General features: G+C 38.6%; 4 protein-coding genes across 5 annotated transcripts; 1 reads left to right on the forward strand and 3 right to left on the reverse strand.

The window, feature by feature from the left end:
• The first annotated feature begins 571 nt into the window (after positions 1-571).
• Positions 572-8,374, forward strand: ddx43 (DEAD (Asp-Glu-Ala-Asp) box polypeptide 43). Of its 2 annotated transcripts, none has more exons than XR_013787602.1 (17): positions 572-1,053; positions 1,130-1,185; positions 1,471-1,597; positions 1,667-1,807; positions 1,884-1,965; positions 3,715-3,871; positions 4,677-4,795; positions 4,869-4,979; positions 5,064-5,205; positions 5,300-5,400; positions 5,591-5,678; positions 5,858-5,985; positions 6,849-6,958; positions 7,148-7,286; positions 7,362-7,462; positions 7,768-7,925; positions 8,076-8,369. XR_013787602.1 is itself a non-coding variant. In XM_079473721.1 (17 exons), the coding sequence occupies exons 1-16, from the start codon at positions 717-719 to the stop codon at positions 7,912-7,914; spliced, it is 2,073 nt and encodes a 690-aa protein (XP_079329847.1). In that variant the 5' UTR covers positions 572-716; the 3' UTR covers positions 7,915-7,925; positions 8,076-8,374. The 2 variants fall into 2 exon arrangements, 1 of the variants encoding a protein (XP_079329847.1); XM_079473721.1 differs by having other exon boundaries at positions 7,375-7,462; positions 8,076-8,374.
• On the reverse strand, positions 8,368-10,940 carry cgasa (cyclic GMP-AMP synthase a). The gene is made up of 5 exons (XM_079473722.1): positions 9,897-10,940; positions 9,479-9,710; positions 9,119-9,379; positions 8,929-9,028; positions 8,368-8,790 (listed from the first exon to the last, which is right to left on the reverse strand). The coding sequence occupies exons 1-5, from the start codon at positions 10,779-10,781 to the stop codon at positions 8,451-8,453; spliced, it is 1,818 nt and encodes a 605-aa protein (XP_079329848.1). The 5' UTR covers positions 10,782-10,940; the 3' UTR covers positions 8,368-8,450.
• Positions 10,941-11,642: 702 nt separating this feature from the next.
• On the reverse strand, positions 11,643-16,664 carry eef1a1a (eukaryotic translation elongation factor 1 alpha 1a). The gene is made up of 8 exons (XM_079472361.1): positions 16,579-16,664; positions 15,045-15,220; positions 14,787-14,966; positions 14,387-14,683; positions 14,126-14,276; positions 13,788-14,044; positions 13,474-13,708; positions 11,643-12,420 (listed from the first exon to the last, which is right to left on the reverse strand). The coding sequence occupies exons 2-8, from the start codon at positions 15,186-15,188 to the stop codon at positions 12,296-12,298; spliced, it is 1,389 nt and encodes a 462-aa protein (XP_079328487.1). The 5' UTR covers positions 15,189-15,220; positions 16,579-16,664; the 3' UTR covers positions 11,643-12,295.
• Positions 16,665-16,922: 258 nt separating this feature from the next.
• Positions 16,923-22,391, reverse strand: slc17a5 (solute carrier family 17 member 5). The gene is made up of 12 exons (XM_079472442.1): positions 21,944-22,391; positions 21,395-21,507; positions 20,564-20,751; positions 20,190-20,423; positions 19,888-19,975; positions 19,714-19,800; positions 19,373-19,491; positions 19,095-19,256; positions 18,525-18,657; positions 18,117-18,264; positions 17,923-18,013; positions 16,923-17,551 (listed from the first exon to the last, which is right to left on the reverse strand). Exons 2-12 carry the CDS (start codon positions 21,477-21,479, stop codon positions 17,420-17,422), a joined length of 1,467 nt encoding a protein of 488 aa, XP_079328568.1. The 5' UTR covers positions 21,480-21,507; positions 21,944-22,391; the 3' UTR covers positions 16,923-17,419.
• Between the last annotated feature and the right edge of the window lie 3,495 nt (positions 22,392-25,886).

Consider the following 25,886-nt stretch of genomic DNA (forward strand, 5'->3'; position numbering starts at 1 on the left):
ATTGTGTTAAACTATAAAGCCTAATTAAAAAAATATATATGAATGACATGTTTAATGTAGGCTATGTTTATTTTTATTCCTCTACGCCACAATACCATTTTTTTGTACACCTCAACAAAAGTGTTCACTTTATATTTAAAATGATAAAGAAAACGTTATAGCAGAAAGAAAGCCAACAGATCCTTCCCATATTATTTAACTATAGCATTCTTTTGTTTAAAAGAGGTAAAAACTGCTGTAGTCTACAAGTTTTTGGGTTAAAACTGAACAAAAATCTGATATTAAAACTGTATATCAGTGCATTAAAATTGGTGTTTAAAACTGCGTCCTGATAAACCTGATTCACAATAAGCTTATAATATTATTTTAAATGTGAGCTGTTGGTTTACTTTAATCCATTTAAAAATATATTATATTTATTTAGTATTCAAATAATATAATGGACTATTCAAATAATTATTAAGAACGTAAATGCGAATAAATATGAATAACTCCGCAACCAACCCGCCATTTTAAGTTTCGAACCAAGATGGCGACAGAGAGTCAAAGGTTACTGATTACAACCGATTTTACGCAAATAACGGTCGTCATGGTAAATTGTGTAACGGAGCACGTGAGCGGAAATTGATTGACGTGGTCATCTGTAATCAGTGATTTTTCTCGTCCGGAACACAAACGTCGAATAAACATTTGTTTGGACTTGTTTAGAGTTTTAAATGTCGGACTGGGAGGATGAGTACGAAGCTGACGGCGTGGCGCTTTCGAAGCCGCTGCCTGTGCCGACTGTGCCGGTGAAGTCATGGAGGCCTCCGTCTCCTCAAAGGGCTCGGACCAGAGACACTTATGCGCCACGTGCTGAGGTGGACTTGGATGGCGGGCAGTGGAGAAACTGGAGGGAGCCAACATCAAAAGTTTGTGACGGTGAAACCAGGATAAATAACAGTTACGGTCGGTCTAGGAGTGGACGCGGTGGAGGTTGTTGTGATGGAGAAAGATCAAGATCCACACCGCTAATACTTAACGTCGATAACTCTCTGATCGGGAGAATCATTGGTGAGATGCAGATGTCGTACGTACAGTTGTGCATGTTTCAGCCCGCTGTATGACCGTCTTTCATCTGTATGACCAGGTCGAGGTGGTGCGAAAATCCGAGAGTTGGAAGAAAGCAGTGGCGCGTCAATAAAGGCAGGTTACATGCAATACAATTTAACAGTAGCATTTGCTTACCTGAAAAGGATGAGTTTTACTTGAAGTAGTTTATAAATGTTGACATTTACTCTCCCTGCATTGAATGTGACTGAATCTGTCAATCTCCTAAAATAACTAAAAGAGACGAATAAATGTAAACTTTGGAGATTTTGCTACCTCAGCTTTCCTTGATTATTATGAAACAAGCAACTCCATCTTTAATTTATAAATGTGGGTTTAGTACATTGAAATGGCATTTTCAACACCTCATGTGTTTGACAGATAAACCGGGGTGCGGATGAAGCTGAGGTGCTGATCTTTGGATCAGGTGATGTTCAACTCAAAGCCAAGGATATGATTGAAGACCTGGTGCATGGGGGGTCTTTCAGAGGTCCTACAGGCCCCAACGGTAAGACACTGCAGAGTTCATGCCATTTTCATTCTTATAGTTCATTGATCATTTCACTTTTATCTTTAGGAAATGGCAACGCAGGCTATCAGCGTGATTCCTGCTGGTCATCTTCTGCTGTCCAGGCTGTGGCCGCACCTGCACGTGTGCCTATTGACTGGACAGCACTGAGAGAAAACCGTGATAAATATGAAGCTATAAAATGGCAAGGTAATTATTCAAAGACTGACCTCAACAAATTTGAAAGGACTATACCTGATTAAACAACCTCTGTTTGATCATATAGATCTTCCTGATCTGAAGAAGGATTTCTATATTGAAGCAGAATCTGTGGCTGCTCGCGGTTCAGAAGAAGTCAAAATTTGGAGGTACTGGAAGAGTTTTCTGCATTATTTATATTCTGCCCGCAGAGGGCGCTATATATCGCAGACAATAAAACAGCTTTAGAATGCTCGGAAAGTTATCTTTCTTTTTAAGATCCACTAAATAGCATTATATAATGTTTTTAAACGTGAAATTGTTTTTAATAAGTTAATTAGATGGGCTGCTTTGCAATTAGTTTTTTCTTCTCTTGGACTCTAGGCAGAGCTATGGGTGGGCCTGGGGGACACAGGTACAACCAAACTGATAGTGTGCCCACCCAGTCAGATCCACAGAATTTTTAAATTATAAATTGTTATATATATCTTTTATTTGAACTATTTTATTAGAACTATATCCTAGTATTATAATAATGTGCTAATTCATCTCGTAACATCAGTAGTAATGGCTCTTCATCGTGCCAACCTCTTTTTTGGACTGCTTTCGGTTATTTATCCGTGCCTGGTCAACAGAAATGCCCTTTCCTGTCAGTGGCTTGGAACTCAACAGAGCGACTGTTTGAATTTCTTTTCAATAATACATTGTTGATCTGAAATCTTTGCATTTAAATCATCTATGTTGCACCTGGCATTGCTTTGCTTACTGTTAGCTATGGGTATAGTGCCGTGCAGCCACTTCACGGCTGGTTCGCATACCTTAAAAGTTCAGAAACTTCATTATAAAAAACGAATGACTTTCCGGCAACATCGGCGTGAACTGCTGCGCATTGTTGTTTATGTACATAGCCACTCCAATAGCCGAACTGTCTATCCCAAGAATTGCAGAATCCCAAGTGTTGTTTCTCTCCATATCCGACAGTATATCTTCAAAACATAATGGAATGTATGACAGTTTGCATCCACTTAAAATAAGCCGGAGCTGGATTTTCTTTTATTTCTGTGTTTTGAAAAAAAAAACTTTATTTGCTTTAAAACAGCACCAGGGTAAGTAGGTAGACTATCGAATTTCCATTTTTGTGTCAACTATTTGTGTTTATAAATCATATATATTAATTTTTTTAGAAAATGACCAATTGTTTCGGTAGATAAGACCCTTATTCATCGTCTGGTATCGTTTAAAGCCCTTTAAAGCTGCACTGAAACTGTAATTTTGACCTTTAACCGTTTTGAGTATATTGAAGTCCACTATATGGAGAATAATCCTGGAATGTTTTCAATCAAAAACCTTCTTTTCTTATTGTCGTATTGAAAAATACATATACATCTTGGATGACAACGGTGTGAGTAAATGATCATGAAAATGTATGTCGAAAGTGAACAACCACCTTTAACAAATACCAAACAGGTTGTATTCCTATTCAGAGCTGCGAGATGGCTGAACACTGTCAGTTATCACAAATGCAGGACTGACTCCCTTTCTGTACACTCATGGAACGATCATAAAGGGGATTCACTCACACTTTTAAATGCAATTGTAACTCCCGAAACTTTGTAGTATTTTCCTTACCGTTGTTACGCTGAATAACGGAATTAACCGCATTTGTGGGACAGAACACTAGTCCGTTATAATTCTCTCCCAAATTAAGCAGGGTGATGCAAACGATTTTGGCCCACCTACATTTTTAAAGGCCCACCCAGCACCCAGCACCCATCATTCACTTCCTGGATCCTCCACTGCTTGGACTGTAGTACTGTATAAGGGACACAAATATGTAAATGTATGATCTGCACTGCTTTGAGCAATAATTAAAAAATAATAATAATTGCATTATTGACTTTCCTTCTCTTGCCAACCAGAAAAGAGAACAACAACATCTTTGTAGATGATTTGTTAGAAGGGGAGAAAAGAACCTTTCCCAATCCAGTGTGCACTTTTGAGGAGGCTTTTGCTCACTATCCTGGAATAATGGAAAACATTGTCAGAGTTGGATTTCAAAAGCCCACTCCCATTCAGGTACTGAGTAGCACAGGCTAAGCTTCACACATAAGAAGTTAATTCTGTTTTAGTCAAAGGCAGCATTTTTTGCTGTGTATCGTTTAGATAATTGGAGAGAGTTCTTTGTCCTTTTGTATCATTTGCATGTGTCGTTTGTACTGACATTTCCGGGTCCCTGAATCAACATTTGTTGATGTCACATCCGTCAGCAAGAACAAAAGGGCAACACCTTAAATAACTTCGTCATGTCTGCTTTGCTCTTTATAATAACACCTCTAGGCATCGTTCATTTAATATTAGTCATTTATTAGTAGTTTACTTTTATTTCTTACTTTCACAATTTGTAGTGTTATGCAATGTTTACAAAATCTCAAGCCATTTGACAAACGGCTGTAGAGATGTACTTTAAACGGCTGGAATTCAATCTTAGAATGACTATATTATATAGGTCATAGTTTGAAAGAGGGCAGGGCTGATTTATGCCACATGTTGCTTTTTTAAATGCCTATTTTGACATATAGATAGAACACCAAGTTAAGCCAAGATTGCTTTCATTGAACGCCCCCTGAGAAAAATGAGTGTTTGCTTATGGGCAGTTGACAAAAAAATCGCACATGTGGTATGAACAAGTAAATATCTAAAAAGAAAAAATGTTGTGGTATTTTATATTTGAAACATAAATGTAATTAACATAAAAGCCAAACGAATAAATGTAAATGTAAAAGAGTTTTTCCATTTCCATAACATGGGAAATTTTATGCCAACTACCCTCATGCTTCATTTTTTCCACTAAAATTGTGTACGATTATGTCTCACGGTGCAGTCACAGGCCTGGCCAGTAATTCTGAAGGGAGTAGACCTGATTGGAATTGCTCAAACAGGAACAGGAAAAACTCTGGCTTACCTACTTCCTGGCTTCATTCATATGGATGAGCAGCCTTTGTAATTAAGTTTTTATTCACTTATCTCTTATTGTACATTGGACCTCTTGTCGATTCATAAATATTAATTTCAGACCCAGGGACCAGCGAAATGGTCCCGGCATGTTGGTATTGACACCCACGCGTGAACTGGCACTTCAGATCGAAGCCGAGTGTAACAAATACAGCTACAAAGGTTTTAAAACGTAAGCATGATCGTTGCAGTGTATCTGTTTTTCTTTGTTCACTGCTTTTTTCCCTTGTTTACCAATCTTTTCTTGGTTGGACAGTGTTTGTATATATGGAGGAGGTGACAGACGCGCTCAGATTAATAAAGTGAAAAGTGGTGTGGATATAGTCATTGCGACGCCAGGACGATTAAATGATCTGCAGATGAACGATCTCATCAACTTGCGCTCCATCACCTATCTGGTGTGTTAAGGATTGTTTTTCTTTTGTTACATAAGATGAACATACCAAAGGCATCAGTTCCTTTAATATCCATTGTGCTCCACTTTCTTTCCAGGTTTTGGATGAGGCTGATAGAATGTTGGATATGGGCTTTGAACCTCAAATCATGAAAATCATTCTGGACATTCGGCCTGATAGACAGACTGTTATGACTAGGTGATTCTTTACAGTTTAGTTTCTATTTTGTTTAGATATAAATGTCTTTTCTTCAAAAGCATATTATTTAAACAAAGCTAAAACCTAGATTACATAATTGAAGCTTTTATTTTTCTATTCCTTTAACATGGTTTGATCGGTAATGCTTTCTGTTCCACTGTCCTTATTTTTACTTATATTGTGGTTACAGTGCCACCTGGCCAACGGGTGTTAGACGGCTGGCTAAATCCTACCTGAAAAACCCCATGATGGTTTATGTGGGCACTTTGGATTTAGCAGTAAGTCGAGCCTTGGTTAAATGTAATTGCAATGATGTACATATCTGTTTCAGACACCGTTATAGTGTTTCATAGTGTATTATAAATATGACATTTAGAGCAAAAATAAGAACTTTTCTGCTGGGGCTCTTTATTACAGTGATTGATGGTAATGCCCTTTGTGTGTATCTCTCTTTCAGACAGTGAACACTGTTCATCAGATGGTGCTGATAGTGCAGGAGGAAGAAAAGAAAGCTTATTTGTTTGATTTCATCCACCGGATGGAGCCTCAGGACAAAGTGCTAATATTCGTTGGAAAAAAAATAAAGTGAGTTCTTCAGTAGAACAAGACTTGCAGGTAACCCTGGTTTGATGTCACGAAAAGGGGTGGTTTTCAAGTTTTTCAGAAGTGAAACTAATATGGTTTGGCAATGATGTCTTTGCACATGCCCTATTATGGTTAAATATAACAATGCCCTTTATGTACCTCTTACTACGAAGAAAGAATGGTGTTACTGGAAACATCAGCACGGAGATCCTACGTTTTGCTAAAGATGAAACTTAACAAAAAACTGACACTCCCTTTAAAAGAATCAATGTTAAGTATTGTTTCCTCCTCAGTCACATCTGTGCCACTGGGGCAGTTTTGGAGGTCTCTTAGAAATAAAATAGAGTAGTTCAATATTGCGTCATTAATTAAAATATGGCTTTTGGTTCTGTCTGTAAAACCATAAACCTGACATGTAATTTCCCGTTACGATTATTCACTAAGCTTAATGTGCTTAAAATTTCTGTAAAACAAGTACAAATGAACTGCATACATTTTTATGCCATTAGTAGTTGATCTTCCTGTTGGGTTATTTTCTCAATAGTCCATGAAAGAGAGGCATATGATGCAATAATATAATGCGGGTCGAAACAGAAACCACTCATTGAGTATTTTGAGTCTATTCATGCACCGTACAACTGGAAGGGCTTAAAGTACGAAACTTCTAACATTATCTCTTAAGACCTTTATTAATTTTCCAGCCATCGTCCTGTTTATCATGCATTTGATTTGATATACTTTTTATGCTACGATATCTTATGTTATGAAAAATCTAGTGTCTTATTTACAGATTTGTTATACCATAATGTAATTTATTAGGAACCGTGCTTTCACTAACACATGTCACTCCTGCTGCTGTACAGAGCCGATGACCTCTCCAGTGACCTGTGTCTGCAGGGTGTACCGGTGCAATCTATGCATGGAGACCGAGAACAGTGTGACAGAGAAGAGGCACTTCAGGACTTTAAAGAGGGTATGCTAAAATAAGCTATGAACTCAGTGGGACAATGCCTAATATGCTTCAACTCAATACTGGACAAGTTATTTCTCTCACCTTGAGAATGAATTCACTCCAAAGTTCAGCGGAATGGGCTTAAACCCTTAAGTTTTCAGTCATATTTATCTTCAAATCACCATCTACCTTCCGGGGTCTCCATTTAAGGTCGCGTGCGTATCCTGGTGGCGACTGACCTGGCCTCCCGTGGACTGGATGTTCATGACATCACACATGTGTTCAACTATGACTTTCCTCGTAACATGGAGGAGTATGTGCACAGAGTTGGCAGAACTGGTCGTGCTGGGTGAGTAGAGAGGGTGTGGCTGTGAGAAACAAAGAATTGAAATAAAACAATGCTATTTTCTGCCTTTATAATAAGCTTTATTTCTCAGGAGATCTGGTGCATCTGTAACCCTGGTAACAAGAGATGACTGGAGAATAGCTTCCGAGTTGATCACTATTCTGGAGAGGTCTGGTCAGGTAAACACACCTGCAGGCATCCACTGTCAATACCCATTGTTACAAAAAGGCACAATCTCCATTTTCTGTGTCTTGCAGTCAGTATTCTTGTATCAAGTTGCTTGTACAGTCACACTGTTTAATTTCTTATTTATCATATATAAATCCAGATTAAACAATGTTCAGTTAGGATTGCAGTGAAATGCTTAATTTAGAAGCTACTTTACTGGATCATTCCACAATCCTTTGTTTGCAAATTCTGTGTATTAACTCGATTTTCGTAACTTAAGATGTAAGCGCATTAATGTAGAATGATTTTTTTTCAGGATGTACCAGAAGAACTGGTACTGATGGCAGAGCGTTATGAGAAACATCAGAGGGAGAAAGAAATGTATGCACCCAAAGGAGGCAGAGGAGGAGGAGGAGGAGGACGGAGAGGTGGTTTTAGAGGCGGCTCAGATCGACGGTTCTGATCTCCTGAAAGGTGCTAATCATTTTCTCTCTCTAGCTCAATCACAGCAACAAAGGAAAATGTACGACAACGAATTTCAAAGAAAATATTATATTAACTGTGATTCAAGTAAAACCATTTCCTCATCATGACACTTCTAGTAGTAGTGTTTTTATCTTTCAGGTGGAAATTGCTACACTTCCCGGAGTTACATTCCTAAGCTTTTAAATAGTTAGCCCTCTATGTTTAGAAAGGCCTGTTAAGTTTTGGTAAACAACATTTACATTCTGTTAAGACACAGCTTTGTTTTCCAAGTATACAGAATGGATTTATTTTATTGTGAGTTTCTTTCCCTGTTCGGTTACATTTATTATTTCTACAGATCTATTTTGTGGATGATGTGAACATGCATCTAAAAGTAGATAATGTAATGTGTTCGGTTGAACAAATATAAAATAAAGAATTTGAACAACTTGGAAGATATTTCTTGAATTTTATTTTAAAATACATTTTTCAAGGTGAAAGTGGGGAACAAAACAATTCATAGAAAATCTGAAGTTATTGAAATATAGGAAAATTATTGTTTCTTTGGATTTCAATTTGCTTTGCCAGAAATTCACAGTTGCTCTTGGGCAGATTGTCCGGATGCAAGAGATTTTGGGATGGGACAAAAAAGTTCCGGAGATCTTGCTTGCTTAAGTATGCGACAAAGGCATCCAAAAGCTGCTGGAAGCAGTTGGCCAGCAGACCAAATGCCCACTCACTGTCTTCTACCTTTGTAGCACAAGCGTGGAGCAAGGCTGTCTTTGCATGGTAGGAGCAGAACTTGGACATCTTATCTGGGTGCTGTTCCTCGAGTTGACTAAGAAGATACTTCAAGAGCTTTAGACATTCCTTCCTGTAAAAGTAAACCAAAGTTATTTTTTCATTTTGTGTGCGCATGTGCAAGCAATTAAGCACCAATAAAATGTATTCTGTTCCAATACTCAATCATTGCAACACACCTTACAGAAGAACCAACACTCAGAACTGTTACCTGCAGCATTTCTTTCCGTGAGCCTCGCAGCAGGTTTTTGAATGACCATGTTTTTCCAGAATGGCTTTTTCAATATGTGAAAATGAGATTCGCCAGACATCTGAGTAGAGAACCGGTCCCAAATATCATTAGTTATATTTGTACTTATTTAATTTATTTAAACACTGATATTGATGATAAATCATTTTACCCTTTGCAACAACTCCACCATGCTCCACATTTCCTTTTCCCTCATATTTGGGTACCAGGTAGTATGGTTTGCGCTTCAGATTCCTTTTCTCCTTGGTTCCAAGCCATTTTTCTATTTTAAAACCATCATTTGTGTTGCTTGGCCAACTGCTGCAAACCTTAAGCGCAAGAACGAAATCAATGGAAATGGCATTTCCATTTTCAGTTACCACCAGTGTCACTGCAGGACACTTTTGCTTCTTTCGCTGTACGTCAATACTGTCTACAAGAGGCAAGAGTATAGCATGATGATGGTTAGTTGTAATCTGTAGTTACGTCACTCAATGAGTGCAAAGTAAAAGTAGAATATTTTTATCTTTACATTTTTTATGTTTCATGGACTCCAAAGCCTCCTTGACACCATCTCTGAATTCATTCAGCATTTCACTGGCCTTGATTGTCTTGTCCTCATTTAGAAATTTATGCAGAGGATGTTTATCCGAATGTCGTTTCAGTGCAATGCTGTAAAAAGCTCCATTGTCACCGAACACCTGGATATCCACCCTTTCCAAGGGAATAGTCAGCATAACATCAAATTCATCAGGCTTACAAATCTAAAATGAGATGGGACATGGCCATAATCGCACATGAAGTATGTTTAAACCTTTTTAATAGGCATTTCCTCAATTATTTAGTAACCATGAGTTACACATGATGTTTACATTCCGAAAGAACATGCAATGGCTCCATTTATGTCTCTGGAACATATGCTGTAAAATCGACACTTAATTTATACTTACTTTAACGTTTTCATAGTAACTTCCAGTTGTTAAGCCCTCGATATCTTTACACCAGGTCACGTTTTGTTTCAAATGTGAAATGACTTTGTCTGTGACCTCATTAACACAACTGGACGCTTTTGATCGCTCAAGTTTTTTTATCTTTAATTTTTCATTAGTCGCGAGGAGGACTTTTTCTAGTTCAATGTTGCGACTCTGATGCGCCCCGGTGTCCTCTTCCGTGCTCTCTGTATTTTTAGAATTGTGCGTTTTTGTAAGTTTTGGTTTGCGTCTTTCCTGAGACGTGCTGGGGAGCTCCGGAGGTTCGTCTTCTGTGACGCTGTCAGTGTCTGAGAGATCGTTTTGTGTTAAGCTGTTTGGGTTTATATCGGACGCTATTGAAGCAGATTGGTCTCGCTTTTCTACCTTCGGTTTACTTTGTGTAGGCCTACCGCTTTTTGCGCTCTTCGGTGCGTCACTCCCTTGCGCGTGCGCCGCGCCGACACTGTCTGATTTACTGGTAACAGGTTTACTCGCTTTTCTTTTCTTCTCTTCTGTTGTGCGCTGATCTTCGGTTTTGCTTTCAAGTGTCTTTAAAGGTTCATCTCTCTCACAGTCTTTTTGTTTTCTCCTCTGTGGGTTGCCGTTTGCTTGTCGTTCCGGAGCGCCTTTTCTATCGGACGTTCTCGTTGCATTGCTTTCTTGACCTTCAGTCTGCTTTTCAGTCTGTCCACTGCCGCTTCTCCGTGTTGGCGCTCTTCCTTTGCGGGTGTCCGAGGGGCTCTCTGTGGGTTTGCTGTCTCTATCAGTACCTCTCTGTTCTTGACTCTTTCCAATGCCTTTTGTTTGAGCTTTACTGGAAGACGCAACAGGACATTTAGCTGAGGAATCGCTCGGGTTGCTCATGATGGCAGGTGTACTGCCGACGGCGCTGTTTTACAGAAGTGTGACAAGTGCAGACGCATGACATCCTAATGTCGGTTTTGCTACGAAAGCAAAAGCAAGTCGCGTCTTTCTCCGACAATCGATTGGGGGAGGCGTCGCTCTTTACAGAGTTTTGTTAGTGATGTGATGCGATGCGACGCGCTTCAATCTAGATCAATCTGGCAAAGTTCGTTGCGCAATTTGAGCTCAACACAACAGTTTATGTTAATGTATATATGTTGTTTAATTGTGTCCTTGGCTAGCTATTTTAGAAATGTGTGTCCCCCCATTTAAGTAATTGAATGGCCAACGAGTGCGCAGACTTTTCTTATAGCGACTTGGACAGCATCTTTACGTGCTTTTTTGGACCAAATTTGCAACTACGTTTTTTAAATGGCAAAGCGTGTGTATATGAACCATGATAATGATAAACTAGAACTAGATATTGCTTGCATTGATATGGGACATTTTAATAATGCATTTAAAAGCTACGTGCCTGTTTAAATCTATGCACGTAGAGATTGTGGATAATGTAAAATGGGCAAACTTCAGACAATACTAATCAAACTACATTTGCTACTTTGTAGCAGCAATGCGCACGTCTCATTTTAATGTAAACGGACCTCTTGCGACATCGTGTGGTTGAAAGGAGCAACGATTTATCTAATAAATCTGGAAAAAATGCTTTCAGTATCTAGTACAGGATGTTAAATGCCCAGAATTTCTCTTCGATGTTTGGATATTTTAAATAGTTATTATCTTTTAGAAAAAACTCTGGTTCAAATGATACTATAACTAAAAAGGCTTTGTCTGCTGTGGTGCCCTGTCTAACAATGAACTAAAAACAAACAACATCATTATGGTTGAGACAACTTTAATATGACAAGAAAGCTTTTCATTTTGTATAAGGTGCAAAATAGCTAATGCCAATTAAAGTCAAGTGCTTGTGCGGGGTTAGCATACGCCAAAGTGCTAAACATAAAGCTATCAGTGCTCAGAATTGCATTGGCCCAGATGTGGGCTGATTTAGAGAATGCTTTGTTTTACATTTATGTAGTTCTGCAAAGCTAAACATACAGGATCTCAAAGTCTACTGAATCGTTTTAAGTAGCATACTACCAGTGGATACTGAACACACATGGTTTTTGCAAACAATCACTAAAACAAGCAAAGACACCACATTGAGAACCAGGCTGAAACTGCACTCCAGAGTACGAGAGATCAAGATTTTACGCTCACATATGGTTTCAACACTGAAGAGAAAAGCACTAATTGAACAAAAACACTACTTTGCATTGTGAGTTAACGGTCAACAAACCAATCGAGTGATGTAAAGGCCTGCTATGTTATTATTTTTTCCTTCTGATACTTTTGCGATGCATTGGAACAATTAAGCAGTCTCTGACTATAGAACCTAAACAGCCAATAGGATAGAAGAGTTGGATGGCCACTGTTTTTCCATATGTGTCTCTGGATTTGGCAGTCAAACACAACATTCATTTGGCCTTCTGGGCTTTCTGAGCAGATTTGGTGATCTTTCCAGTCGTCGGGGCTTTCTTCTCCACCGCCTTAATCACTCCCACCGCAACCGTCTGACGCATGTCACGAACAGCAAAGCGACCTGCAAAAAATGATTTTCATTAGAATTTTTTTTTATTATTAGGTATGAGTGAAACGTCTTTAACAATGAGCAATATCGTTTTGAATTTCCTTGGCGTTCGAAGAGAAATGCAATCATATGCCATAATGTATTTAACGTCAGACAAAGCCACAGTCCAATGCCTTGGAACGGACAGCATTATTTGAAGTGTATACGTAATTTCAACTGAAAAATGCAGACAGCGCGGGACATATCGAGTGACCCCGCCCCCTTTCAAAACAATCAATAACGTTTTGTTTACTTCACACGGTTAGCCTGGCAAAGCAGCATTTTACAGCGTAATAACCACATTGGTATCCAAGTCTATTGAAAAGAATAGAAAGATCAGTGATACCAATGATTTGTAATTTGAAGCATATTATTTACGTTGCTGAGTGACACTGGCGTTTGTCTTCCCCTTTACTCATCAATGATGTGATGTCCGATCTTCTCCATAACATACAACATTCTGTGTAGACTTGAAACTGGTCAGATACGTTTTGTTTTCTCAATGGATTTGCATGTATGATCGTCTCTGAACCGGAGGACACTCACGTGTCTCACGCGAGCAATTGCTCCAAACACTAACTCGAAATTTGGACTTTCATGTTAATGTTTACACAGTCTGGATCATCTAGTGCATTATGCAGCATTCGCCATGTAGGACATAATAAATGTGCGAACAATGGCTTATATGAGGCGTCGCTTCCGCAGCTCTCATAGTGAAGGGGAGGGGACTCTTCGGATTCTAAAGCCGCTTTGATTGGACAAGACCTTTGACGAGAGGCTGAAGTGTAACGTGATGTCATGGAATTTGTAGATTTTTTGAGTGCCCTAGCCAGACTGTCAGTTTTGAATGCTTATATCTTCTAAATGGGAATTTTGTCAGCACATAGGAGCATATCAGTTTATTGACGTCGTTAAGGCTAACTTATTTTTAATAAAAGAAAAAAAAAACATTCATTTTGATTTCACTGGGTCTTTAAAAAAGACCTTTATTTTGCACTTTGAATGGAATGCAGAGATAGCACTCACCCAGGGGAGGGTACTCCGAAAAGCTCTCCACACACATGGGCTTCCCAGGAATCATGTCAACAATGGCCGCATCACCTGACTTGAGGCTTTTGGGGTTATCCTCAAGCTTTTTCCCAGACCGACGGTCGATCTTCTCCTTCAGCTCTGCAAACTTGCAGGCGATGTGCGCAGTGTGGCAATCCAGCACGGGAGCGTAGCCAGCACTGATCTGACCTGGATGGTTCAAGATGATCACCTAATGGTAAAAAATTAACATTTAATGCCTGCGCGGTTGTCTGCAATCAACTAGTGAAGTTTATAGATATAGAGCTTACCTGAGCAGTGAAGGTGGCCGCCTCCTGTGGTGGATCGTTTTTGCTGTCTCCAGCGACGTTGCCACGACGAATGTCCTTGACGGAAACGTTCTTAACATTGAAGCCAACATTGTCCCCTGGCAAGGCCTCTGAAAGAGCTTCATGGTGCATCTCCACAGACTTGACCTCAGTTGTCACGTTGACAGGGGCGAAGGTCACCACCATGCCTGGCTTCAAGACACCAGTCTCCACACGGCCCACAGGGACGGTTCCAATGCCTAATAGAACAATGACATTTCATGATATTGCGTTATATTTACAAAATGATATGTACGCACCATAAAAACAGGGAAACTGACCTCCAATCTTGTAGACGTCCTGAAGGGGCAGGCGAAGGGGTTTGTCAGTGGGACGTGTTGGAGGCTGGATGGCATCCAGAGCCTCCAAAAGAGTAGTTCCAGACGCATTCCCTTCCTTCCTGGTGATCTTCCAACCCTTGAACCACGTCATCTAAAGGAAGGAAATCAAAAGACATGGTTCTGTCATATTTCATTTTTTTTAACTGTGAGGCTCTATATTGATGTGTGTAGCAGTACTTATATTTATGCCATCATACATACGTTAGGGCTGGCTTCAAGCATGTTATCTCCATTCCAGCCAGAGATGGGCACAAATGCCACTGTATCAGGATTATAGCCAATCTTCTTAATGTAAGTGCTGACTTCCTTCACAATTTCCTCATAACGCTTCTGGCTGTAAACAGGTTCGGTGGAATCCATCTTGTTGACTCCCACAATCAGCTGCTTCACACCCAATGTGTAAGCCAGAAGAGCATGCTCTCTGGTCTGACCGTTCTTGGAGATACCAGCCTCAAACTCCCCTACACCAGCTGCCACAATCAGCACGGCACAGTCGGCCTAAAAGGCCAGAAAAATACTATTTGAAATAGTGTTAAAAAGCTATTTCTGTGTATTACATGAGGATTTTTTTATGTTTTGTTTTCATGTCTCGTTATTTGACCTGGGAGGTTCCAGTGATCATGTTTTTGATGAAGTCCCTGTGTCCTGGAGCATCAATGATGGTGACGTAGTACTTGCTGGTCTCAAACTTCCACAGGGAAATGTCGATGGTGATTCCTCTCTCTCGCTCTGCTTTGAGTTTGTCCAGCACCCAGGCGTACTTGAAAGAGCCCTTTCCCATCTAGGGATGATACACATTGAAAGCATGAAAAATGATTAAACATTTGTTTAAATGTGCTGTCCAAAATCTGTATCTCACCTCTGCAGCTTCTTTCTCAAACTTCTCAATCGTACGCTTGTCAATCCCACCACACTTGTAGATGAGGTGGCCGGTCGTGGTGGACTTCCCAGAGTCCACATGGCCGATCACAACAATGTTTATGTGGAGCTTCTCCTTTCCCATGGCTGATTGCTTTATTTAAAGTGACAATAAACCTGCAAAGCCAACAATCGATCAATGTCCAAACTTCTAGAACAGCCAAACTTTTAACTTGACTGATGATGGCTTTCAACCAGTTAACCGATATTAATGCCAGCACTCATTTCAACTTTAAATATAGTATGCAAATGAATCTCTGGATTAAAGAAGAACGTTTGTTGTTTGTTCTTGTCCGTGCGAATTGGGTTGTGCACAGGAGCTTGGCTATTGCAGTGAATGACAAACATTACATTTAAGACAAGCTATGATGATTATCTCGTTGTTCCTTCATACGATGACAAGGAAAATAAAAACTACTATCTGATCAAATGATGATGATTATAATGCTTATTTCCCCCATATTTTCTTTCTATAATCTTGAGAAAGATTATACATGTCTAGGTGGGTCCTAAAATTCAAAGCTTGGGAATCCCTGCTTTAAACTTTGAGTTGACTTCCCTAATTCAATGTCTTGACATTGAAATATTATTCAATGGACACAAAGGACGTGCAGGCAAGAATTTGGTTAACAAATATGGGTAGTCACTATGGACTCAAGCTTCAATTCAACACGAAGCTTAAAGTTTTCTGCCTGTCTCGGCTCTTAGCTCAGCCATGTAACTCACAGCTCCTTTTACAGACCAGGCATGCTATTCTTCTGCTTGGTACATCTCTGCCCTGCAGACCTCCATTTTGTAAAGATACTCCTACCGGGTTTAAAAGGCTGGCAGCCATTTGTGAGACAGCTTTGAATAGCCAATATTGTTTTACATAGGAGTACCTGGTAAACTATACATTCCCAAACCATAAGGTAGTGCATTACATCATGTTCTGCACATGTAAACTACTGCATATCACATATGATCAGAAATGAACCAGGCTCAGAAATCCAAGACAATCTTTAAGAGAAAAAAGGACTGCCAATAGTGTTAGGAAGTTAATTCCTAGCTTAACTCGAGAGGTTAACAGAAGGTCCATACCTGCTGAGCTTATCTAACACAGAGGAATTCTTATTAAATAATCCCTGTCATCACTGACAGTTGAATCAGTCGTCTGAAAACACATCAACAATTCTAAGTTTTCAGTTTAAATGGTCAATATCGCTACGATATTTAGTCGTCGACGGTTTTAAGATGACAGTGATGTCTAGGGGATTTAACAGTGCAATCCTGCAGCTGCCGCCATGTTCTCCCATTCACCAGCCTGTCTATAGCGCAATGTCGAATTCAAGCATTAAACACATCATTTATTACAAGAGGCAACTATTCCGAAATAATATCTCGACCTCAGACCTCCTTTTATAAATACCGACACGTTTAATGGCTTTATTTCAAGAGTGAGGATGAAATGCGTGTGAATATGATAGGTACTGTACCTGCGCGTGCACTCAGGATACTGAAGAGGTGCTGAAGAAACTGAGCTAGACTAGTCTGAGCTCGACAGAAGCGACTGCGCATGCGTAGATGATGTGCGCATCATTGCTGCTTTTATCAGAGAGCGCAGGACTGTCACGGAGGATGGTTAAGGTCACTTTGTTGCAAAGCATTTTTGTATAGTTTGGATTGTTCATTTAAAAAAAACAAGCTATATAAAAAGCTTGATGTTTTAAGAGTTTGTATCAAACGCACAACAGCTGTTGCGATTAGTGAGTGACGCATTATACTTCTTTAAAAACCGAATACAAATTTATACCAATTCACATCCAAGTCAACAATGATTAAACGGGTTAAAATATTTTATTTGATATACAATTAACAGGTTTATGGGTTACCATTAACAGGGAATGAAGCTTTTAATGTAGTATACACAATCCAAGTATAACACAAGTTACAGTATTTACACAAATACTTTCCTCCAAAAAATGTAAACAGAAATCATGGCTAAGATCAAGCAACAAGAACCATTTATAAAAAATTTCCCTCATAAGAAGTTGTTGATTGTGCACCTGGCCAACACAAAGTATGTGCAAATGATACAATAAGGCATGAGAACAATATATTTTTTCCTTCACATTTAAGTTTTCTTAAAAAAAACATTGTAATCAAATTCCTCGTCACAAACAAGATAGCAAAAGAAATTGACAAATCAGATATTACCAAAATCTCTCATTTCATTTTGTCTTCATATAAAAAAACGATTGTGCAATATCCATTAGTGTGTAAACCGTCTAAATCCAAAGTCCCTTTGGCCTTCTGGAAATAGCTTACTGACATATTTTATTGGTGGTGTATTCTCTGGACAGCCCAAGGCTGGACTGTGCCCTTCCCAAACAGGGTAAAGAAAATGGCTCCAAAAATATTGATTCCCGCTGAAATGTAGAAGACAATTCGCCACTCTGCAATGGTTTTCTAGATTCAAACAAGATATTTAAGCATTTGTTACTCTGTCATAAAATAATTTTTGTTACATGGAACATTGATATATCATACAGGAAAATTACAAAAGCTGACCAGCCATTTGACAGAAAAAAACCTACACTCTCCAGATAAATTAATAAATCCTCAATATTAAAAAGAGGAATACATTAATGCATTAACAACAAATGTTCACAGTTAAGCGGGGAAAGTTTTGTAAACCGGTATAGTCGTAGCTATACTGTTTTAACGCAATTATACTCAACACTAATAAACTGTTAATGAAGCAAGAAACCTTGATCAATATTGTACGTGGACCTTTTATATGACTCTTTAAAGAAAGACTAAATAAAAAACAAACTTACAGATTTGGTCAGAGAACTTGCTATTACTGGTCCCACCATGCCAGGAATAGTGGCAAATGAATTTGTGATCCCAAGCAGTATTCCTGCATAGCTGTAAAAGAAAGAAAATGCTGTATATAATGTATTTGTGGCAACCTGCATACATCAACTTTGGAATAAAAATAAATGAAACTAAAAAAGAAGCCTTGTCTTACGAGGGAGCAATGTCCAAATGATTGATGTTAAACCCAGAGGCTGAAATGCCCCCAAGAGATGAAGAGAGGGTGAGGAAAGCAATAGCCAAGAAGTAGTCACAGTTTGTATAACCAGCAGCAACTAGAAACACAGCTGGTCCCACCATTCCTGGACACATTCAATATGCAATGGTTGTTAAATGGACAAGATGTTATTTGCTATACCTCTACTCCAACCCCACACAGACCTGCTGGCATTTGTTTTAGGACAGTCAGTTTTACACATGTTGCAATATATTTGTGAGGACATTTTCATACATTTGTATCTCCTAAGTATTGCCACACTTGTACACACAAAATCACTCCATCAACATTGTCTGAATATATGTGCATAATGTAACATGATGTCATTTTGTGGGAATGTCTTACCCACTAGAGTGAAAGCTTTACGCACAATTACAGTGCGGACGAGACATCTTTCTCTCAGGAAGTCTGCCAGCTGTCCACCCAGCAGAGTCACACACCAACATCCAATGTAGGGCAGAGCAGACAGCATTCCATTCTGACAGTGACATCATGAGTTAACACATATTGAACATCATTGCTGTCTTCAAGTGATCTACGTCTTTATATAAAATGTGTCTGACAATTTTCTTATTTTGCGACAATTGTTAGCTACCATAGCATGTAAAAGAAACTGTGGACGCTCAATAATCTGACACAGTCATAAACACTCAAATAAATGTGATAATACATTAATGTATTTACATTTTTGTATTTGGCAGATGCTTTTATCCACACGACTTACATTGCATTGCAATATACATTGTTTTTGACCATGTGCAATCGCCTGAGCTCGAACCCATAACCTTGGCGTAACCAGCGCCATGTTCTAGCCACTGAGCCACAGGAGGGCTAATATAAATGCTTCTAATTAAAACTTGACCAATATATACATATTTTTAAATATATATAACCTGAGAACAGCTTTGCACTCACCTGCTGGATACTGAAGCCCAGAATATCATTCATGTATGTGGGTAAGAGTGTCAACAATGTGTAAAATGTCCAGTTGTAAGAGAAGTGTGCCACAACTATGGCCCACAAGGGCAAGGACTTGAGGATTGATGCCCATGGAATATAGTCTGTAGTTGGGGACAGCTGCAGCAGGAACAAGAAACGTTCTTAAACGGTATCAATAGTTTTGTGAACATTAACATTAAATTAATGCCTACTTAAAAATACAAGCAGACGCTTATCAATCTAACACTGCATACTTCATTTTTCAAAGATGACGTTATATAGAGCCTCTCGGCTTCCGTTATTCTTTTGTGCGAGTTGGGATTGTTACTGACAAAGCAAGCCCAGAGAACAAACCAGAGAAGACCAACAGCACCTACAAAACAGACAAACATAAATCAGATATTGTATGTGTGCTTTAGGGATGCTAAATAATGTTCACGCTAAAAAAAGCATGTGATATTCTTTAGCATTTCTTAATAGATGTACAGATGATGCCTAAATCTATACAAATTTATGTCTATTATGCTAGAAAGCCTGATCTTAATCATTTAGAAATAACACGTTACATTTAAATGAGTTATATAAAGAAACTTACCAAATATATAAAAGACATATGTCCAGTCTAGGTAAAAGCATATCTGGCCAGACAGGGGAAGGGCCACTACAGTTCCCAACTGCGCACCTTTAAAAGCAGGGAAAACAAAATAATAGTCAAAATACTCACAAACATAAGTAGATTGTTGAGCAAATAATAGGAGTACTTGGGTACCTGCATAAGAGATAGTGAGCAGCCGACTTCTCTCCATAGGTGGTGCCCACGATGCCCACATTGTATGCATGGCAGGATACGACACTCCCTAACAGCCCAAGAAGGATATCATCAACCTTTCATACTCTCTTTCATATTCCAAAATGTATGACTGTTTATACAACAACGACACTGACTTTGTAAAACATTACATTTAGGCATTTTATCCAACACGTTTATTCAAAGTGACTTGACAAAACTGACTGATTAACAGTGAACAGAAAAAACGGTAAAACCACAAATTTAGGAAATATTTATCTCACCTCCCCAATACCTTCCAACACCCTGACGGCAATGAGGTAACCAGCTCCAAGATCAGCAGCCAGTGGAGTTAAAAGAGTGAAGATGACAGTGCAAAGAATGCCAATCCCCAAAATCCACTTGGTACCATATTTGCGTGCCAAGTAACCACCTGGTACCTGAGTAAGTATGTAGCCATAGAAAAAAGAGCCCAGGATCCAGCCCTGAGTCTCTGAATTCCAGTCATAAACCCGAGCCTGTTTAGATCAAAAAAACCTATATGAATAAAATTGAAATCTACTCGTTTAAATAAAATACTTTCCATTACTTTTTTCTTAATCACAAAACTAATTAAGTTTGCTTATGACATATATGTACAGTAATCACATGATCTTACAGTGTGATTGTGTTTGGGTACAGGGCTGCTGTGTCGAGGACAGACAGATGAACTGGAGTTTGGACTGGAGCTGTTTTTCAGCATGTCAACCATTGCCACGCTGAGGTTCACCCTGAGAGCATATGCCACAAAAAAGCCATAACAAGACAATAAAGCCAGTCCATAGCGTGAAGAGCAACAGGCAGGAGCTGAAAGTAGAAATAGAATCAAGTGTAAAAACACAAAAGCGTGTCATAGAAAGTCTGTTGAGTAGACACCTTATTGTGGCTTCTCAAGTCAATTCAAATGGCCTACTGCAAAACTATGCCGCTTAACATTTCACCAGAGTACTTTTAAGAGCCATGTTCATTGCTCGGTAGCTTCGGTGTGTTACATGACGTGTATGAAGTGGCTTTCACAAATACCAAGGAACTGCCAATAATGTTGTGAGAAAAATAACCAAAAAATAATAGGAAGAATAAGAATGTCTCCTACATTGACTGAGAAAGAAGACGTGCTTGTATGTTTTAAACTATTAAATATTTCAGGGGTGTTGCCTGCTACCTATCATGTGACGTTGCTTCTGCATTGTTTATGCAGACTGCATCACGTGCCGCCAAAACAACTAAAGGACAAGGAACTTGAGATTAAATCATTTTTGGTCGCGCATGCAATAACCTATAGAAATTCTCAATTTAACTGCGTTTAATACTAAAACTATGCGTTTTAATCACATATTGATTATTACTTTGACTAATGTTGAGTATGCATGGTCCCTACGTTTCACTGTTAAAGGAGCGTTAGTTACTTGCGCCCAGATACCTAAAAGTCACGGGGTTCATGTCTAGTTACCTTTCTGAATGTCGTCGGTGTTTTTCCGGCGAAGTAAAGGCTGGACATGATCTTCAGTTTCTGTGTCTGATGCTGACTGCTCCATATTCAGTAAATGCTCTCTGGCCGCCTGCCTGACAAGACGTACACAAACAATGCGGAACCTGCGTTGCTGTCATGTCAGCAGCACCAAACATACCACAATAAAAGTCCGCTGGCTTTTTACTGAAAATAGAACAAGTGTTAAAAAATGTACATAAATGTGAATTTATTTATATTTTAAGGTAAGACATTTTGGGGTATTAAGAACAGCCAGGACTACGATAAAGACGGATAAAAAAACACAAGACACGAAGAAGTTAAATCCTGTAATCCAGTAGGTGGCGGAAAGGCCCCAAAACCGCCATTAACTACCAGAAGAAGAATTCATTGCGGCGCGTCCATGGGATGCGAGACGAGTTCGCCTAGAAAGATTGGTCTTCACCAGAAGTCCTTTCTCTGCGCTCTTGGAATTAAGAAACGCAAATTGTTTACATCAAGCATCACAATGGGGAAAAATCCTGATCTCACTTCTTTTGACCGTGGCATGATTGTTGGTGCCAGACGAGCGGGTTCGAGTGTTTCTGTGACTGCTAAACTGCTGGGATTTTCTCGCACAACAGTCTCTAGAGTTTACACAGAATGGACTCAAAAAAAGAAAACATCTAGTGAGCGGCAGTTATGCGGACGGAAGTGTCTTGTTGATGACGGAGGTCAACGGAGAATAGCTAGATTGGTTGAAACCGATAAAAAGGTTACGGTAACTCAGATAACTACTCTGTACAATAATGGCGAGAAGAAAAGAATATCAGAGCGCACAGCACGGCGAACTTTGAGACGGATGGGATACAAGAAAGAACCTGTCCAGGTTAGTCCGACCATTCGGTCGCAAAGCGTCATGAACTTTGCACCTCGAGCTCGATTAACAACAAAATGTGTATTTCAGGTTCCGGATAAAACGCACGTGTTTCACAACAGTAAACAACAAGACGCTACGGTTGTTTCTATGGAAACAGAAAGACACCCCGATGACGATCACAATATAGAAGAGCAGACGGAATAACGATACATAGTCAGTTTCAAGTGTTTGAAAAAAAAACAATTTTGAAAAAGTATTAAAGTATATATTTATTCTAATATTTGCTTATCTCGCTCGCAAGATCCAGCCTTTTAGTCAAAGATTAGGCCATTTTTACAGTTTACACAAGAGAAGGGGAGAGTGTGTACAGAGGGTGAAAAACTAAAAGATTATCTAAAGAGATGAAAGCATGTTCACATTTCATAGTTTTGTTATAAAATGCTGAGAGACTAACGTTATCTGTATCCACAATTTTCTTCGTAACTTCCTGTTTGACGCTCGTGCGGAGCATTAAACAGGAAGTTTCTCGGGCCAAGAAAAATGTAAAAGTGCGTTAAGTGTTAACACGTGACACAACAAGAGAGTAAAGAAAATAACAATTAAAGACAGCTCGGTCTTGGCTCTGCCGTAATGACCACAGCATTTGATCTTATTACCGTTATTTACTTTATGGTTATTGCATAGTCAATCACTACACATGAAGCATACAGGCTAAGTGACTTTATAATACTTTATTAATTATTTATTTAAATATTACAGTTGCGCTGTATTCAAACATACGTATTCACATTGGATGTCACAGGAAATACGCACAATTTAAAACTATTGTGTATGTAATGTATGTACTTAAGTGTATGTTTGGCCAAGTCAGCATTGTAGCTCTATAAATAAAGACACGTTTAAGAACACAGCAGCTGTATCGCTACATGACATTCCAGGACCAGTCACACTGAAGCATCCAGATGTCTGCAGTACTGCGTTATTTTATAAAAGAACTAATGCAATGTGTTCAGGTTTATTTATATCTGGTGTGGGGATCAAAATCTTCCCATTAGATTATGACTCTTCTGTTAAGACGCAGCAATTTCCACTTTAGAAATGTGAATGGTTATAGCAAATAATTCGTCCAATGTTAACGCTGCGTAAAGTGTTTTATAAATGTAAAGCTCTTGGACGTCTACATACAAAAGACGATATATCAAACCGTGCCTGCTGGCTGGAGTTTAATGTCATCATCCCAGTAGATGTCGCTGTCCAACTTCTTGTGGTGAGAAACATAGTTGTTTTTATGGTAAAGATAAAAAACTCATGCCCGTGCGGCCCCTGTGAAATAATTAACACACTCTTTGACATTATGCTGTTTTAAATGACATAAAAGTTTTATAAAGTCCGATTAAAAGCTTTGAAGCTAACCTTTTAATGAGATCAACCGTCGAACCGGAAGTCTTAAGCATTAGCCCTAGGCGCATGGGTAATTTAATAAAAAGGTGGTAGTTTAGATAGTAGTTTTTGGACATTTGCAAATAAAATGAAAATTTCAGTTTGTTCATCTGGTTCTTGACGTTGGTTATCAAATGCAACAACACATTCTTAATGGGTTAAAAGTGGAAAATACTGTAAATGACCAAATACAATAGTAAATTAAAAATGATTACAGTTTCATAATAACACATAATGCTACAAAACAAAAGTTGTCTGTCAAACATATTGACTTTCCCAGTTACCTCGTGTATATACACTGAACAAATTATACATCACTTTTGTTTTTGCCCCAATTTTTCATGAGCTGAACTCAAAGATCTAAGACTTTTTCTATCTACACAAAAGGCCTATTTCTCTCAAATATTGTTCACAAATCTGTCTAAATCTGTGTTAGTGAGCACTTCTCCTTTGCCGAGATAATCCATCCACCTCACATTTGTGGCATATCAAGATGCTGATTAGACAGCATGATTATTGCACGGTTGTGCCTTAATAAAAGGCCACTCTAAAATGTGCAGTTTTACTGTATTGGGCATTTCCTTCTGATAAGGTTGTTGATTGTGGCATGGCCTGTGGGTGCACTAGTTATTATGGTTAATAATAACAGTCACATTAAAAATACTTTACTCATGTCAGTCCAATGTAACTGCAAGAAACTATATGCATGCTAACTGGTGTTATGCAGAGCGGGGTATTTAGTTTCAATATTATACTTTTATAATTAATAATTATCCACTAGGAGGAGCCACAGTCCTTCAACAGTACACGATACACCCATAGACTGTATAAAACATGAAAAACAACAAAGCCTGGTAAAATGGTTAATGTTTCACCAAACTGTTTATTTGAAATCACAAATGACAAGCCCTCCAGGCTCTAAAGCAGAAAACATTTAGTCTAACCTACCTGTTCCCAGAAAGGAATTGTCTGGTTCCCTAACCATCAGTTACAAAAACAAAGATTATAATAACAGCAGAGGTTGACGAAGTAAACAACTTCCTTGCTTGAGTGAAAGTATAGATACTACTGGGGAAATATTACTTCACTACAAGTAAAAGTTGTAAAGACAGATTCTTAAGTAAAAGTACAGAAGTACTTGCTTTTAAAAGTACTTAAAGTACTTAAAATTATATTTCCTTTATGTCAGTGGTGCCTTGTTTTATACCTTATGTATCTAAAGCAACCAACTGAATAAACCCTCAGTAGTAAATTTAGCAGCAATTTACCATTAAGAAGGTTCTTGTAGTAAAGCCATGTGTTTGTTGGATTTATTACCATTTCTATTACCATAGTTTAACTAGACTATATCTATAATGAAACTATGGTAAGTGTTTAGTTACTGTGGTTTTACTAAAAATAGCTTAATTGGAATATGGTTGCTATAGAAAACAGTAAATGTGTGGATTAAGTGGTTTTACTGCAAATATCATAGCTGCTAAAAAAAATTAATTTGTGAATTAAAATTAGATTTTTCTATTAAATCCCTCTTGAAGTGTGTTTTGGGTTTTATTCCAATAGGATTTACCATCCATATAATCCATCACATACAAGTAGACAACACTTATCCATACAATCCAATTCCCATTAAATCCTTTACATTTTCGTTGGTATTTTGGGCAATGTTCGATTGTTCATCATCACTCAATTTCAAGTCAATTTTAAATGATATGGCTGCAGATAAGAAGTTTCACGCATGCATGCACACTTCCTTAACTCTGGCTATGCGATCTCATGAAATTTCGAATTTTAAATTTTCTCTGTAATGTTGCTCAAAGTGTAATGTTATGTGTATTTACCCTCTAGCCGACCATTTTCATGGCTTTTCAGAGCACTTTCAGCTGTGTAGTGGCGCCAACGTTTCCATTGTAGCAAGGAATATCCCAGGGATGCCGGATATGCGTAAAACTCTGCCAAAAGGCCATTTAAAGCTAGCCTAGTTTAGCTTAGATAAACTGAAATACTTGCCAATAGAAAGGTCCTGGCAGATCGCAAGCCAGAAAAAAAATTGCAGACAGGGAAACACGCTACATAGAAATAAATTTCTACTTTTTGACCTTTTTATAAATGTAGTGGAGTTGATATTTGTCTTTCAAATGTAGTGAAGTTGAAGTCACAAGAAAAAATAATACTCAA

Source organism: Barbatula barbatula (assembly GCF_947034865.1).
Source record: "Barbatula barbatula genome assembly, chromosome: 14".
Lineage (NCBI taxonomy): Eukaryota > Metazoa > Chordata > Actinopteri > Cypriniformes > Nemacheilidae > Barbatula > Barbatula barbatula.

What these genes read in the sequence shown, in the direction of transcription:
- cgasa (XM_079473722.1), bottom strand. Translation starts at nt 10,781, where the DNA reads ATGAGCAACCCGAGCGATTCCTCAGCTAAATGTCCTGTTGCGTCTTCC. An exon ending in GTCCATGAAACATAAAAAAT is followed by an intron (nt 9,380 to 9,478) that starts GTAAAGATAAAA and finishes TGCCTCTTGTAG; the next exon opens with ACAGTATTGACGTACAGCGA. An exon ending in CACGGAAAGAAATGCTGCAG is followed by an intron (nt 8,791 to 8,928) that starts GTAACAGTTCTG and finishes TTACTTTTACAG; the next exon opens with GAAGGAATGTCTAAAGCTCT.
- slc17a5 (XM_079472442.1), bottom strand. Translation starts at nt 21,479, where the DNA reads ATGGAGCAGTCAGCATCAGACACAGAAACTGAAGATCATGTCCAGCCT. An exon ending in TACCCAAACACAATCACACT is followed by an intron (nt 20,424 to 20,563) that starts GTAAGATCATGT and finishes TGATCTAAACAG; the next exon opens with GCTCGGGTTTATGACTGGAA. An exon ending in CAAGTTCTCTGACCAAATCT is followed by an intron (nt 17,552 to 17,922) that starts GTAAGTTTGTTT and finishes GTTTGAATCTAG; the next exon opens with AAAACCATTGCAGAGTGGCG.
- ddx43 (XM_079473721.1), top strand. Translation starts at nt 717, where the DNA reads ATGTCGGACTGGGAGGATGAGTACGAAGCTGACGGCGTGGCGCTTTCG. An exon ending in TGAAGCTATAAAATGGCAAG is followed by an intron (nt 1,808 to 1,883) that starts GTAATTATTCAA and finishes TTGATCATATAG; the next exon opens with ATCTTCCTGATCTGAAGAAG. An exon ending in GGCAGAACTGGTCGTGCTGG is followed by an intron (nt 7,287 to 7,374) that starts GTGAGTAGAGAG and finishes TTTATTTCTCAG; the next exon opens with GAGATCTGGTGCATCTGTAA.
- eef1a1a (XM_079472361.1), bottom strand. Translation starts at nt 15,188, where the DNA reads ATGGGAAAGGAGAAGCTCCACATAAACATTGTTGTGATCGGCCATGTG. An exon ending in TGATCACTGGAACCTCCCAG is followed by an intron (nt 14,684 to 14,786) that starts GTCAAATAACGA and finishes CTGGCCTTTTAG; the next exon opens with GCCGACTGTGCCGTGCTGAT. An exon ending in CGGCCACCTTCACTGCTCAG is followed by an intron (nt 13,709 to 13,787) that starts GTAAGCTCTATA and finishes TTTTACCATTAG; the next exon opens with GTGATCATCTTGAACCATCC.